This window comes from Patagioenas fasciata, chromosome 7 (genome assembly GCF_037038585.1).
Source record: "Patagioenas fasciata isolate bPatFas1 chromosome 7, bPatFas1.hap1, whole genome shotgun sequence".
Classification (NCBI taxonomy): Eukaryota; Metazoa; Chordata; class Aves; order Columbiformes; family Columbidae; genus Patagioenas; species Patagioenas fasciata.
In genome coordinates, this window is record NC_092526.1 from 38,450,173 (window position 1) to 38,466,315 (window position 16,143).

Sequence of the window (16,143 nt, forward strand, 5' to 3'; positions counted from 1 at the left end):
GAAACAGGAGAGGTGCCTGAGGACTGGAGGAAAGCAAATGTCACTGCGGTCTTCAAAAAGGACAAAAAGGAGGACCCGGGTAACTCTAGATGAGTCAGCCTCACCTCCATCCCTGGGAATCTGATGGAACGACTTCTCCTTGGTGCCATCTCAAGGCATCCCAGGGATAAGAGGATCATTATGGGCAGTCAACATGGCTTCACCAAGGGGAAGTCGTGCTTGACCAAGCTCATTGACTTTTATGAGGACGTAACAAGATGGATGGATGATGGCAGAGCGGTGGACGTGGTCTACCTTGACTTGAGTAAGGCATTTGACACAGTCTCCCACAGCAGCCTTACAACTAAACTGAGGGAGTGTGGTCTGGATGACCGGGTAGTGAGGTGGACTGGGAACTGGCTGAAGGGAAGAAGCCAGAGAGTCGTGGTCAAAGGGGCAGAGTCCAGTTGAGACCTGGATCTAGTGCAGTGCCTCAGGGGTCAGCACTGGGGCCTGTATTATTCAATATATTCATCAATGATTTGAACGAGGGAATAGAGTGACTGTCAGCGAGTTTGCTGATGACACCAAGCTGGGAGAAGTGGCTGACACGCCAGAGGCTGTGCTACCATCCGGAGACCTGGACAGGCTGGAGTGTTGGGCAGGGAAAAATTTAATGAAATATAACAAGGGCAAGTGTGGAGTCTTGAATCTGGTTAGGAACAACCCCAGGTTCCAGTATAAGTTGGGGAATGACCCATTAGAGAGCAGTGTAGGGGAAAGGGACCTGGGGGTCCTGGGGACAGCAGGATGACCATGAGCCAGCACTGGGCCCTTGTGACCAGGAAGGCCAATGGTACCTGGGGTGGGTTAGAAGGGGGGTGGTCAGTAGGTCGAGAGAGGTTTTCCTGCCCCTCTACTCTGCCCTGGGGAGACCACACCTGGAATATTGTGTCCAGTTGTGGCCCCTCAGTTCCTGAAGGACAGGGAACTGCTGGAGAGAGTCCAGCGCAGGGCAGCAAAGATGCTGAAGGGATTGGAGCATCTCCCGTGTGAGGAAAGGCTGAGGGAGCTGGGGCTCTGCAGCTGGAGAAGAGGAGACTGAGGGGTGACCTCATTCATGTTTACAGATATAGAAAGGGTGAGTGTCAGGAGGATGGAGCCAGGCTCTTCTCGGTGACAACCAAGGATAGGACAAGGGGTAATGGGTTCAAACTGGAACACAAGAGGTTCCACTTAAATTTGAGAAGAAACTTCAAAACACTGGAACAGGCTACCCAGGGAGGTTGTGGAGTCTCCTACTCTGGAGACATTCAAAACTCGCTTGGACACCTTCCTGTGTAACCTCATCTGGGTGTTCCTGCTCCGGCGGGGGGTTTGGACTAGATGATCTTTTGAGGTCCCTTCCAATCCCTAACATTCTGTGATTCTGTGCCTCTTAGTTATATAACAAAATAATACTAAATACAGTATAGTTGTTTTGTGATCACCTTTAGGGCCAGATAACGAGAAGGCAAAGCCCCTGCTTGCAGCAGCAACAAGCTGTTTGCACAGTGTTGTGCAAAACCATAGCCATAGCTCAGCGTGTAGGTGACCGGTACCCTTGTGTGAGTACTGAGCTCTCTACACCTGGTAAAACCAAAAATTTCCAAGATGTCACTTGAGTGATGGGAGCCTTGAGAGTGTGGTAGAGAGATGTGTCTCTGCTGGACAAGGACACTGGGAAGTGGTCATTCTTCCTTCTCCAGGAAACAGAATACAGGGTCTAAGTGTAGTTGCTATCAAAAGAAATTATCCTACATTTTACTGCTGAGGATTCTTTGGGAAGGTGCTGTCTGGTGAAACCCTGGACCCATCCTCTAGAGTACTGTTCTTAATTTATTTAAAGCTACAGCTACTCTTGATGTTCATGTTTGGGTGGTGATAGGAGGATATCTGTCCCCTGGCTTGACGAATGCCATGAAGTGTCTCATTTCTGTCCCTATTAACTTGTGTTTCTTAGTGTGCTCTACAGTATTTTTCAGTCCATGTGACCCTTGCTAAGAAACCCTGGCATTTGAAAAGACCCATTCACTTTTTGTATTAAAAAAATAGTTGCATGGAAAGCAACTACCCTTGTTGCTTTCAGATGGCTTTAAAACTAGCCATAAATTATATCTGTCTCATCTACAAATTGTGACTTTTAGAAAACTTTTTAAACTTCAAAATTATTGTAGTTAGCCATTGGTATTATTTTCTCATGATCTAAATCTGCATTATCTTGGTTTGTTGATTTTCCACAGCATCAAACTTAGACAGTGTATATATGTCTGTGAGTATAATAACTGCCCTCAGCCACCTGCTCAGGATTGTCCTTCACGGAATAAAAAACCACATTAGTTTAGAAGTTTGGGGGAAAGATTAGAAACTTTTTGGAAAAAATCTTGAAACTTATCTTCATGAGTGGCAGTATGGATTCTGACTAGATGTATTCTATTTCCGCCCCCCCCTGCCCCCCTGCCCCCATGGTTGCAATAGCAAAACACTCTGTCTTTAGTTTTCATATGCAAGGAAAAGTTCTGTTTGCAAAGCTACCAGGTGTGGTGGCAACAGATTTACAGTAGTTGTTTATGTGACTCAGGTGCTGAGCTGTTTAGACAAGACCTCTGCAGCTTAAGATCTGAACAGTGTTCCTTGGGAATGCTGGCCTAATCCCGTGAGTTTAAATCCTTCTGTTTAAAGTCCTTCTTTAACAAGACCCAGCTGTCAGGCCCATCTTCCATGGTTGTCCTACTGTATGGAAATTTTGTGTTCACTTCCTCAGTGGCATGACTTAGACTTTATTTTTTTCCTTGCCGTGGAAGCTGATTTTCTGACTTTTTCAGAAACATGTACTTTAAAATGTTGATTCTGTGTTAAATATTTACATTTGGTCGTAATCTCTACAATTAAATTCTAGATAAAATCCTTTTGGTATGCATCAGTTGGTGCTTAAGTGGGTTCTAGACTGCTCTAACCCTTGATACAACAAAACTTCTTAAAATTTATTTTGAGGCTGCTTTCTTCCTTTAAGTGCTTTCTTTTTCTGGGGAGAAGAGTCCAGAAATTGTGCTTTTTCGCCCCTTCCCTCCCTTACTATTTACTGTCAATACTTAGAAATTGAAACCACACAGCTTTTTAGTATGAACGTTTATCTGTAGAGCACATCTTAAGTATACTAAATTATTAATTTTTTAAAATTATTTTTGTGAGTCTTATCTATAGATTAAGGTCAATGCTCAGTAGGCAATGTTTATATTCCTGTTAGCAATTTGAGATAAATTTTGGAGCTTTGTACCTCAATTTGCTAATACTGTTATGATGTGGACTTCTTGGTTTATGATAATTAAACTATCCTTCCAGAGAAAGGATGTTGAATTGACAGTAGAAGCAAAGCCCCAAGTGAAGAAAGCATTAGAAAGAAAAAGTACAGGGAGAAATATTGTCTGTTTCTCTCTCTTTTTTTTTTTTTTTTTTTTTAGAAACTTTGGAGAGTTTAAGTTATATTTTCAGCCTTTATCAATGGTGAACATGGCTTTCTATATCTGCCCTCTCCTCATCAGCAATTTATGCCAGCTTTACTAGTGAATAGTGGTGGTGGAATTGTTACAGGCTTTGGCACCCTGCTCAACCAGATGCCTCACAGAAGTTGCTTTGTGGTTTGAGAACTTCTGGAATGGCTTCTCTCTTTGTGAGGAAGAGTTGTGCAAGTCCAGGACTTTCCTTCCTTCAAGGGTTTGTTTTTTTTCTTTTCTTGCCTGGGGAGATTGTCAAAATACAGCTTGGATTCCTTCAGTATCAACAAGGAAAATGGTGAGTTTATGCAGTGGAAAGTTGGCTTTCTGTCTTGTTATTGTGTGTGAGGTTTATGGGGATCTGAAATTGTGCCTCATGACCTGCAAGATCCAAGGGAAGATGCTGATAAGTACTCTCTCGGAGCAGTGGTTCTTCTGCAGTTGTGAGATTCATAAACATGTTTTTCTACCTACACCCATACAGTGCACAACTTGTGTGTACTTTCTCCTTTTCATGCCACGTAGTTGCTCCCCCTTCAGTGCATGTGCCTCACATCACACCATGTGAGCAGTGTTGGTTCACTGCCAAATGATCCTCTCCCCTTTCCTGTCACAGCAAACTGCCCCATTCCTGCTGACTTCAGCCTTTCCAGTCTTGGCTACTGGGCTCATCTCATCAGGGGCCCAACATCAGGCTTTCCCCCAGACTCACCAGGCTCTCTGCTATGCAGTTTGTCCAAGACTCCCAACAAGGCACAGCTTTTCCATGGAAAACCATCTCTTTCTGTAGTACTTCTTTCTTTTCTGGTAATGTCATGGTGCAGTACCGTACATCCATTTTTCTCTCCATTGGAGCGGCTGTCCTCATCTGCCTCACACCTCAATAGACATCCTTCTGTGGAGAGGTTGGTGATGAAAAAGAGTGATGGGGATAGAGAGAGGTTTTATGTCTACTTACTGTTTGCACTGAAGTCGGAGGATGGAAGTTGACTGCTAATTTAAATACTTATATCTGATTTTGCTAGTGGCTTAAAATATAAAATTACTTGAACTGGGGTAGCCTGTTGTTTAGATATGTTTGGTTTTGGTTTAAGCCAGTGTTGTTGTTGTTCTTTGGCTTAGCTTGTTAAGAGTGGGTTTAAAGTAGATCAGGTGTCTTCTAAATTGAATATACTTTTTCTTTGATAGTGTTTCAGCCAAAAGATTACTTTCCTGTTCATCTTCTAAACAATTTTTTTTTCCAAGTGGTGTTTCTTACAGTTATGAGGTTTGTAATGGCTCACTCTAAACGAAATGTGTTGACTCAACTGCTAAGAATGAAACACCTATGTACTTTAGGTGTATCAAATATTCATTGGTCAGTTTTCTGCAATTATATACAGTTGTGGGTTGTTTGTTTGGGGTTGATGTTTTCTTTTTTGTTTGTTTGTTTTTCTTGTGTGTGTTTTCTGGAGATGGTAGTTCCAGCTATAGTGAGATGCAGGTCTTCACAATGTAATCTTAGTTCTTACCAAAAATCCTAAATCAACTTCCAGCCTGTTGCAGCTGAGGTTAGTGTAGAGAATATATACCCTGATATGAAAGTTTATATGAAGCAACCTGTGAAGAATGTTATTTCTCACAGCTAAAGCACTGCTCTAACATTTTTTTGAACCACTGTTCATAGACTGTCACTAGATCCTTGTTCAAAGGGATTTGGCAGCTACTTCTGAGTCTAGATAGTACCCACATCATACAGATTACCAGTGTCTGGTGTGGTATCTTAAGTGAGCATTGGCATCATGATTATTTTTAACCTTTGAGAGGGTCCCTTGAGCAAAAAGTAGTTTTTAACCAGACTAAGGCATAGAATAGCTCAGAGTCTTATGAGGAAATGCTCTCACCTGCATTGTAATTTGACCTCTCACCTAAATGTTTTTCAGGGATGAAACTGTGTACTGCCTGAGAGGGAAGAAAGTAGTTCTGCATCACAAAAAGGTGGTGTGCTCATGTCTCTCATATGTCTGTTGAACGCTTTTTTTTTTGAAGACTGTTGTGTGGCCCTCCTGCAGAATCAGACAGCCTTGATTTTGTTGTCTGTTATTGCTTTGTTTTGATTTATTTTTTGTCTATTGTAATTTAATCAGCATTAGCAGCCATAGAGGAAAGAGAGGACCAAATGAGACATAGCAGGATTAGACGCTGTTTTATTTGAAAAATTTGTTAGACCTTTTGGATAATAATTTGAACTGTCGCTAGTAGTATGTCTGAAAATATTGTCCTTGTTGCAAAATAGAACCCTGTAACTGGTTGTGTAAAATACCATACATGTTTCTGTGCTTCTTTTGGTCAGATTTTATGTTCTGTTACATGCAGAATGTTGCTGAAGGTACGGTTTTGGATGTAGGCAGTTTTCCTTCTTCCGTCTTCCCAAACTGTGAGCAGTTTGCTTTATACTTCCTTGTCTTGTCCCTTATCTGTAAAATGGAAAATGGAAATCTTTCCTTCATTCCTCCAACATGTCTGTTGTAGTTTTGGTGAAAAATGCATACAAAGATGTTGAAGACTTGCATTTTTACATGAAACATGAAGCCATTGGAAAGCTTCAGTAAAAGTTCGGACATCTAAGTTCTTAATTTCCTTTTCTAACGGTTTTATGGAAGCTCTAGTGGAGCTTCAGGCTGGCTTACTGGTATGTGTGAGTCCACCACGTCATTAGGATACGTGCACTTCTGGATCTCTCCTCCACTTCCTTTGCATACTCTGGGGATTGCCTACATTGCCCTTAGTGTTCTCATACCATCTGCAGCTGTGTATTAGGATAATAACTGTAATTGAACTGAATATTATGCTTCAGGATTTAAGTGAGTTGCCTGCAGTGATCAGGAATGTTTGTCTGCTCTCTGTGCTGTTGCAGATCTCCCTCCTCCCACTTCAGAATTAATGAAATATTTAGGGATGTTATTTTTCTGAAGTCTATGGCCAGTGCTAGAATTGGGAAAATAATTTTTCACTTACTGTAGTGGCTCAATCAACCTTCAACCTGGGGGAAGTTTAGCGACCTGCCACATACAGGAAGTGTGACCTTGAGGATTTGTAGGAAGGATTCTTCTGAAAGGAGAACTTGGGACTGAAATAGCAGAATTTTCTGTGAATCACTTGTGGTTCTTCAGTGGGTAAGAAAGAGATGCTTTTTAATGATCACTTGTTTGAGAAAAAGTTGCCATTTATCTAAGAACCTCTAAGGCAGATTGACCTGATTGACCTGATTATGTCCTCTTCAAATACTGTCATGAGCGTGTTCAAAGTGTATGTTGTCTGGAGTCACACATAAATAAGTACTGTAAAACTTAGAATTTGTACTTTCTCAAATTGTGTAATAAGTTGCCTATGAAACCTTTTCTGGACACTTAGCTGTCTTTTGCAAGGTTGCAGCTACTCTAAGGTATTTTTGTTTTGTTTATAATACAAAGTGGATTCTCTGTCTACTTCCTGCTAGTATTCTAAAAAGATTAGTTCTATTAAAAGGAAATACAGATAGATGCTTCTTGAAGTTACTGTGTTCAATATAGTTCCAAAGCTAAAACTTAATGGGAAGAGATGCTACAGTAGTGCTTGTTATGATAACTGTATAAGGCAGGTTCTGGAAAATTCGACCTAATGTATGTTTTTAAATACATCTCTCTGCCTACTGAAGGCAGACTTATAGGGTATAGATTTAAAGCTATAAATTTTCGTAGCTTTTATAATCTCACTCTGTTTTCATGCTGACAATTCTCCAGTCTTAGCTGATAAGACTAAGATGTTGGCTCCTGCAACTGATGAGTGTCATTGTTTTACAGAACACCTGTATTTTATCCTCTTCTTAAAAAATATTTTGGCTACAGCAGCTTCTGTTTTTATGATCTCTGGCTAAGCAGCTTTTTTAGAGCTGTCTTCAGGTTGTCTTCTTAAAGAATCTGCTGTGAGACATGATGTAATCTAGGATGCTGCTTTAGTGGGAATTAATTTAGTGTCCACTTGGATGCTCTGGCTGGAATCTTAGTTTAGGAAATGGGACAAAATGATATATAAAGCCCCTTCTTTCCAAGGCAGCATCTGTTTGGCTAGATACGAGACAGGCACTGAAATATATTGGAGGGAATAGAGGTTTTACTGTATGCCTTCCCAGCAGCACAAATTTCAGATGCAATTAGATAAGTTCTTCAGTAGACATTTCAGTAATTTTGGCATATCTCCTCTCTTACAGGAAGAAACTTCTTTTAAATGTGTTTTGATATACAGGGGGTCACCTTATGGAAACTAATTTAAAATTTCAGACTGCAGTTATGGAAAGCTGGAGTCAATAGTAATAATATTACAAAGACAGCATAAGTGATAATGAGAAACCAACCCCATGGAATAAACGATTGGCTTCTTCTTGATCCACTTTGCATTTCACCTTCTCTCTTCAAGCTTTCAAACAACGAAGGGGCGGGTGGGTGGGTATTTTGTGGGTGGTTTTGCTGTGGCACATCAGAAGTATTTCTCTTTGTTAGAGATCAAGATGATGAAGTAAACATTCCAGTATCTTCCATTTGTTTATTTCAGGAAATTGTGGGTCCTTGTGTCAACTGAAGTTACAGGGGGAGTCCATAAATTTTGATTAAATACAAAGGGAATGAACTGCAGTGCATGTGAATATGCAGAATTATGTTTTTCTATTTCTTCATGCTGCTAGCCAAAAAGAACTTTATTCTTTCATATTTATGTTGTCATATCCAGGCTCAGCATGCTGTCTGCTTCATTCTAAAGATTTGGTGCTGAATCTGTGGAAGACCAGGGAGCAACAATGGCATGTTTGACTTGCCTGGTTAGAATCTCTGGGGGTGGTTGTTGAGCAGCCTGTTATAATCTGAAAGGCCTAACAGTGCTCTCCTGACAGCACCGAGTTTTAGAAAACCTGTATTTACTGTATACAGCAGTGATGTATTTGGGGGGATTCCAGGAACTGTGAGACAATTTGCTTTGATGTTACCATCTGATGCCTGATTAAGACTTTTTCTCTTCTTCTAGTTACTTTTCCAAACAGTTGCTTCATTAGCAGTTGCTAAAATTCGTGTAAGTTGTGTGTTCACTTGTATTGCTATAAATATTTACATTACAAACTTACAGATCATGTCAAGAAAAATATTTTTAAAAGCTTAGTGAAAAGGTGGTTGTTTGACTGGGCTTGAAATACGAACAACTAGAGACAGAGGCAAGTTCTTGTACAGGCATGTGCTTCGTTTTAGGAGTAGTACTAGAAATCATGCTGCATTTGTTTGGCTGAATAACTGTTGCTTTCGGCAGCTTTTAATTGATCTTTAATTGAAACTCCAGCCTGTCCGCAATTCAAAACATGCATTTTCAGATGCAACGATTTCTTTTCTGTGGTTTCAAAGTTAAGTTCTTGCATGTTGCACAAATCGGCTAAACCTGAGAGTCAGACCTTACAGTAAGATTGCCTGGTTCTTATACTTGCTGCAGTCCAGACCAGCTGCCTGACATAAGGTAAAAGACCTGAAAATGCAATATGCTCAAACTGCACATTGCTTTTTAAACTTTTAATGTATTCTATAATTATTTGTCTTCCTTCTCCCAGTTGTGTTAAGTCTTGTACGTTCCATGTTCTGCTCCTGACTTCCTGTGTTTGAAGAACAGGATTTATTACTAAAGTCCAATGTCCTATTTCAATTTTGAAGAACAGCTTAAAGAACCCCATGTGCTTAAACATTTGTTCACTCTCTTTTGCCAATCCTATCTCCAAATTGCTACTAGTTTATGTTAATAAATAAGGAATTAAAAAAAAAAATCAGTATTCCAAAGTAATGCTGTGTTCCTTGCTTCCTTGATAGCTGGAATGCAGTTGCGTTTGACAGGACAGATCAATTGAATTGTGCCAGATAATGTGTTGATGTAAAGAAAATATCCTTAATGAGTTGGGGAGGTGGGGAAAGAAGGGCAAGAAACAGGTAGTGGAATCGAAACAAGTAGTTGTCACATTCCTTAATAATCCAGTGACCCATTATTAAAATACATTAGTAACTATGCATGCTTTATACATCTTAATTATATCTTCAAGCTATTGATGTGTGATTAGGTGTAACTATTTCTTTCTTGGATCTCACACCAAGGCAGGTAGATATTGTCCCGGACCTCAAGAGGTCACCCACAGTACTTCTGAGTATGTGAATCTCTTCATGTGTGCAAGGCATAGATTGAATATTTTTCCATTTTAAAACAGTACTGCATGAGTGGGTTTACCTGGTACCAAGGAGTGCACAGACATTATTTGATTTTTAAAGTGTGGCAACAGATGCTATGTTTGTGGAATTTTAACTTCTAAAATTATTGTCTGAGTAATTACAGAAACGTATGAGATTATTGGTTATGAAATGTCTCTTGGCTTTTACTGGAGTGGCTTTTATCAGACGTTCAATGTATTTTCATCCTGTTGTGCTGTGACTACAAGCCTGGAAAACTATTGCCAGAATCATGGTTTAAAAAAAGAGAAACAAAACTCAAAGTTGCCTCAAAATAGTACATTGAAGGAGGCTTTCACTGGTGCAAGATTTTTATTTGGGATGTTTTGGATTTGAATTTTTTGGCTGACAGATTTGTGCCCTAGTTTTTGAATCCGAGAGGCTTTGGAATGTCTGTGTGCTTGTAGGATCCTTGGGATGTATTCAGCTGGTACCTTTGCTATCTGAAGGTAAAAGAAAACAAATGCTCTTTTGTTCAGGTCTTCGTCTAGGTTACTCTTAATGTAAACTGGGTTATAGAATATTCGATAATGCACAAAGAAGTTTCCATAACTTTCCAATCCCCCTCCAAATCTCTTTTTTCAGGGGTAATTTAAAGATATTTTATGCTTATTAAGAAGAAACATAGAAATAGTGAAGCAAATGATCCGCACTGTATTGTTGGTTTAGTGTGCTGCAGTGTTAAATTCAAAGGAGAAATGCTGCTGTCAGCTACAGTGTAAGACTTTCTTATTTCTTACTGAAAACCATGCTGGATATAATTGGTCCCTGTCATGTGGACAGAATATTAATACGAAACAAATATTTGCGCTCGAACTACCCTTCAGTATTTATCAGAACTTCAAGAAAATGCATAGAAACCTGAATGTGAAGTTTGGCTGACAGTTTTGTTAAAGCTTTTTTTTCCCCTGTAAGTAACCTTATTTCTTTGAATAGTCCGGTAAATGTGTAAGAGGTGAAACCATCTAGAATCTTTCTCTTGTATTTGTGTGTACACCATACTTATGTGCTCATACAGTATACTGCTATAGTGGTCTGTCATCTACAACTTCTTAAACAGAAATAGATACTGGCATGATAACACATGAATGATCACAAATGGAAGAACTACTCTGATTTCCAACCTGAGTATGCTTTCCAAACCAGAGTATGCTGTGTCAGTGCTTTTGGTTCCTGAGGTTAGATTTTAAAATGCAGAAATCCAGGTACTTGTTCAGAAGGAGTTTTGAATGTTTGTGTATGGTCTACAGTGTCCCTGTATGATATTTGTAACGAATTCCATAGTTGTTTTTGGAAAGAAAATCCTTAGTTCATGGACGAGCATGAGCTTGTAGCAGCTTGTGTTTAAATAATAAGAAAGGTTGGGGGTGAAAACATCGGTTGCCTGAAAGAAATATGGTTTGTTTTCATTTGGGGTTTTAAGCTGCCAGTTGCCTTTGAACCTACTTAAGCATCTCTGTTTCAAAATGCTTAGTATAGTGTTTCTGAAATTATAGTGCATAAACACATACTTGTTGCTGACCCTTTAAGCACATTGACATTTCCAGTTGGACTCAGAATTCTATTTGTTTTTTCTGATAATCTTTCCATCATTAATTGTGATGTAGACAAATCCTGCAGTCTGATTCCTTTACAGCTACTTCTTTCTTGTTATAAATAAAAATGTCATATCCTTAGAAAGGTGTGATAAATCTCGGTTAGGTCATGGTTTGTTGAAGTGTGGTGCATGTTTGATGTGATCAACAACAGTGAGAAAGAACATGACTGTAAAAAGGAAAATTTCAAGCGTTTTAATTGGAATGTGCACTCTTTGAGTTGTTACTCTTTTGAATAATGTCAAAGTTCAGATACTGTTATCTGAGCGTTTTGTCTCTGCCTTAATTTATTGAATTAATCATTTAATTAATGTCCTTTGGAATATCTCCTTCCAGTGGCGGAACTTGGTGCTAGAAGAGATTAGTTTTAAACGACTAGCAAGCTAATATTAGCAGTTTCTGAAGTGACACACTGTCCTCTGTGTGTCTTTTCCAAGCAAACATTGACAGGCTCATAGGAAATGCAGCTGACGTTAGGAAGCTTGGGTGGGGACTACAAGGAGCTGGCAAATACTCCAGGGTCTAGTGCCAGACCTGATGACACAACAGTACTTTATTTATAAGAGTTTTCTTTAGGCTGCTAATTCTGTCTTCAGAGTAACTGGAACTAAAGCAGTGTCTTTGATGCCAAGTTAAAATAGCTAAAGCAACTGTTTATAGGAAATTGAGAATGCTGGTTTCTTTCCATGGCTTCGTAGAAAGAACAAGCTTTTCTGTTAATGAAAGGATGGGTTATGAACAGTGCCATAGAACGAATGCACTACGGAACAAGCCCCGTCAACTGTAGAGTAAGTGGCTAAAACAGCTCAGAGAGGGAAAGGCTAGTGGGGTAAAGTGTCTGTAAATACCGAGCTCTGTCTGTTTCATATCACAGTTTCCATGTATTTGATTTGCCAGTCCGTAGTCATATTTCCTACGGCATGCTTTTAATAGTTTCCTTCAACCTTCAAATAAAAATACTTCAAGTGCATCTAGACATTGAGAAATGCTATGTTGTCAAATGCAAACACTGTTAAGGTGACATGGTCAAACTGCTCTAAGTATGAATGTGTTTTGTCTTGAGTTTACGCTATTTCTCATCCATATAAAAACCTAAGGAATAGTAAAGCAGAGCTTTGAAGGGGTGGAAAGTGGAATCCGGCTTCTGTTTGTTTTGCAGAAGTCAAGACAGGCTGTGAGTTGCTGCTGCCCCGCTGTCTCCATTGCTGTGTGTGGGATGGATTTCAGGTGACACCACGGAGAGGAATCCTCATGTAGAGAACAGAAAAACTGGGGTGGTCTTGGTGGAAGGATGCAGCTCTAGTACATAAGCATATTGGCATTTTCTGGAGCTCAGCTTCACTCTTAACTTTTAGGAATACCTTCCTTCTCTTCCCTGGAGTGCTAGAAGTACTTTGCAGGACACAAAACAAATGTTGGAAGAAACAAGTTTCAGATGGTGAATTTGATCTGCTAACTGTTTGCTCAGTGCAGTGTGCTGTGTGAGGTTAGCTGTAATATTATTGCCCCTTTCAAGATAAACAGCTGCATTGTGCTCTACCACAAAAATAAAATCTCAGTAGGAGAATGAAGTGGCATTGTCTGGAGCAACTGGATGGCGGTGTCTTGCATTTGTGGGAAAGCCTTGGCTTCTGCTGACCTCAGAACTGTACATCACCTCTGAAGTCTCCTGTTCCCTGATTGTTTTATCAAGGTAAAGTGAAATATAAGCAACATATAAATAGAGGGAAAGACTATTTTTAAACCATGGAGGTTTGTTTTTTTTTTGCGTGAACTATTGTCATATGAAGTAAAAAACGGATTGAACCTTTTTTCTCTGAGATCACCTTTATCATCTTTTGTAACATCTCTCACCAATTCAGCTGCAACACTGATGTCTTTCAGACAAATATTGGTCTTTTTCTGAAGAGCAGCATTTAGAAAGTTTGCATTTGAATCTACAAGATGTAAACTAGTGCTTTCTGAAAGCCATGTAGCAAATTACTGTGTAGCTCATGACTTGACCCGATTTGGAGTCTTCATCTTGGTCACTCAAATGCGTTGAATGAAGGAGTGTCTGACAGCTGTAATGGTGATTCTTTGCTTCCAGAGAGGAGGTTCTTTGTTGGGTAAAAATTGTGCAGTATCACTGAAGTGAGCTGGACAGTGTCCAGGATTTGAACTGTCTCATGGGATACATTGCTGGCATTCTCTCTGGCCTGTTTAAACATTTCTGTTTACAGATATGTAGAGTCAGCTATTTGCAGCGCAGTGAGACTGCGCCTCCTGTGAGTTCAGTGGTGTTGCTTAACTGTGGTCAGCTGAGTTCCTTGGACAAGAGTTGAATTTTTGTAACGTAAAGTCAGTAGACTTTGCCAAAAATAGGTGGTAATGAGTGCACGTGCAAGGCTAGCAAGAAATAATTTCCTGATGGTGTATTAAATATTGTGGACTCTGTTCTTTTTGTGCGTGGTTCTGACAAAAGCGACCTGCAAGAATTGCTCTGTAATTATCCATTGCAGCTTTCACATGGACTCTTTCCTTGTGAACTAGATAATAAACTGTGAATGTATGCAGTTTTTATAAAGCTTATGGACAGACATGGGCTTTGACTTCAGAAAACGTAGTAGTTGACACCAGTTTTCTTAAACAATGATATAACATGAATATCAAACTTTTTTTTTTTCAGATGGAGCAATTATCAGATGAAGAACTTGACCATGGTGCAGAAGAAGATAGTGATAAGGAGGATCAGGATCTGGACAAGATGTTTGGGGCCTGGCTGGGGGAACTGGACAAACTCACACAGGTTAGGGAGGTTTCGATCAATTCACAGAATTCTTTATACTTATCACATTTTTTTCAGCTGGATGCCAGGTACTTAGCACTACCACTTGCAACAAGGTGGACTATAGCATGTGACCAACTCAGTACTCTTTAAAGATTTTTAAATTGGCTTGTTTTCCCCTTCTCAAAGTTACTAAATTCATTTTTCGCAAGTTGCTAGTTTGACCTTTCCCAGAGGATACGTTTCCTTTTAAAAACTATGGAATTGGTATTTTGTGCCCATGTATATAGAGAAATGCTGACTTTAGCTGGCTAGAGGTAGGCTATATCTCCAAACATAGATGGTTGGACATTGTCCAGCTATGACAGCATTTATTTGTGTTTATCCTTTCCTTCAGAAGCAGATCTTGCATTTTGCATGGTATGCAAGACTCCTGGGGCGATAGGCCATTTCTTTCTGATTGTCTCCTGTTTTTTTCAGCTGTGCGAGCTGACCCTCTTGAATAATGTGTTTCATCTTCTACCCCTTTGTCATATAGACTTAGCAAAGGTACAATACCTCAAATTTCAGTAATCTAGGGAAGAGGCAGATTTTCTTATCTTCATCTTGCCCAAAGATTGAAGGAAAATTGAGCTAATCATGTGACAGCATTTCACATTCAGACTCAACTATGTTATCTTCTGCTTAAATCTCTGCCTGCAATGTCTAAATGTAGATAGCACTCTAGGGGAAAATTATTTTCATTTTTTTTTTAGTAAACTTGTGCATGCAGGGCAATAAAAAATCTTGCCTTTTGAGATGAATGGAAGACAGTGAAATCAGTCTGTGTATCGTAATTCTTGTGGTTTGTTTTTAAAATCCTATGAAGGATTTTATGATGCTGTCTCAGTTCGTGTGCTGATCCATGCAAAATTCTTCAAAACCTACTGACAGATAGTTAAGAGGAAGACCCACATTATTTGTTTCTCACTTTCATATTGCTGTACAACACAGGCTGCAACATAGCCTGACAGTTGCCATTCTGTCCTTTCCAACTACTGATAAGTGACATTTGCCCCTGAATTTTGAATGACCTCATATGCTTTTGTATAAACAAGTTAATGCAGTTAATTGTATCTCAGTTTGGTTTTTTTGGAAAGTAATTCTGTCTTGATGCTGCTATCCCAATAAAGTCCCAATAAAGGAGGAGGTGATTAGTGCTGATGAAGTCCTGTCTCAGCACTTGTTGCTGTTTCTCAGCTGTGGTCTAAGATCAATTGGAGGAAAGGTTTTTTGTCTCCGAGTTCCTTGAACTTTAACTTCCTTTTTAGATTTCCTTAGTGTTTATTTTGCGGGGATTGAAAGTAAGACCCAGATTCCTTTCCAGATGAAAGTACTTGTTAAAAGATTTGTAATTGTTAAGATTCCCATGAGATCGTTTGAATTCACTTGGCCTTCTTTAACTGTTGATGGAATAAAGGCATTATAAAATGTAGGCACAAAATTTGCAGCATGTGTGAGCAGTGTTTGGCACTGATGCAGAGTGCATTAACATTTATCCTGCTCTAGTTATCCTGCCCTATGGTTCAGGTTAATTAAAGAATGTCATACCTTGCTTATCATCATTCAGAACTAAGCTTTTGGTGCTGTTGCATTTTTCAGCAGTTCTTCAAACTGCTCTTTTAGCATCATAATGTGTTATGGAGAATGTGCTCTTATAATAGTGACAACATATCACATGTGTTTCCAAGAATGTGAAATAACTTATTAAATTCAGTAAAACACATTTTAGATGCTTTTAACTGGAATATATTTGCGTTACGGGAAATCTTTTGGGGCAGTCTATGTGCTCAGTCTGAAAGAATGAGCCCTAACTTGCCTCTTGATCTCCAGTTTCAGTGCTGCCTCTAGGGTTATAGATAGGTATATTTTTAAAAAAAAAAAATCGGGGTTTTTTTTAGCTATTCTGTGTCTTACAATATGTAAGATCCATCACAGGTACTAGAGGTGAGGTTTTTTCCACGTGA

The 16,143-nt window shown here is 39.5% G+C and overlaps 1 protein-coding gene across 5 annotated transcripts in view; it reads left to right on the plus strand.

Moving 5' to 3' along the window:
- RAPH1 (Ras association (RalGDS/AF-6) and pleckstrin homology domains 1) overlaps window positions 1-16,143 on the plus strand; it is a 91,592-nt gene that overhangs the window by 17,709 nt on the left and 57,740 nt on the right. For 3 of the 5 annotated variants that reach the window (XM_065840450.2, XM_071811474.1, XM_071811475.1), the window contains exon 2: window positions 14,039-14,158. In XM_065840450.2, coding sequence (XP_065696522.1) covers window positions 14,039-14,158 — 120 coding nt within the window. Of the gene's footprint in view, window positions 1-5,434; window positions 5,490-12,529; window positions 13,064-14,038; window positions 14,159-16,143 lie in introns of all 5 variants that reach the window. The other 2 variants (XM_071811473.1, XM_071811472.1) reach the window with 2 other exon arrangements.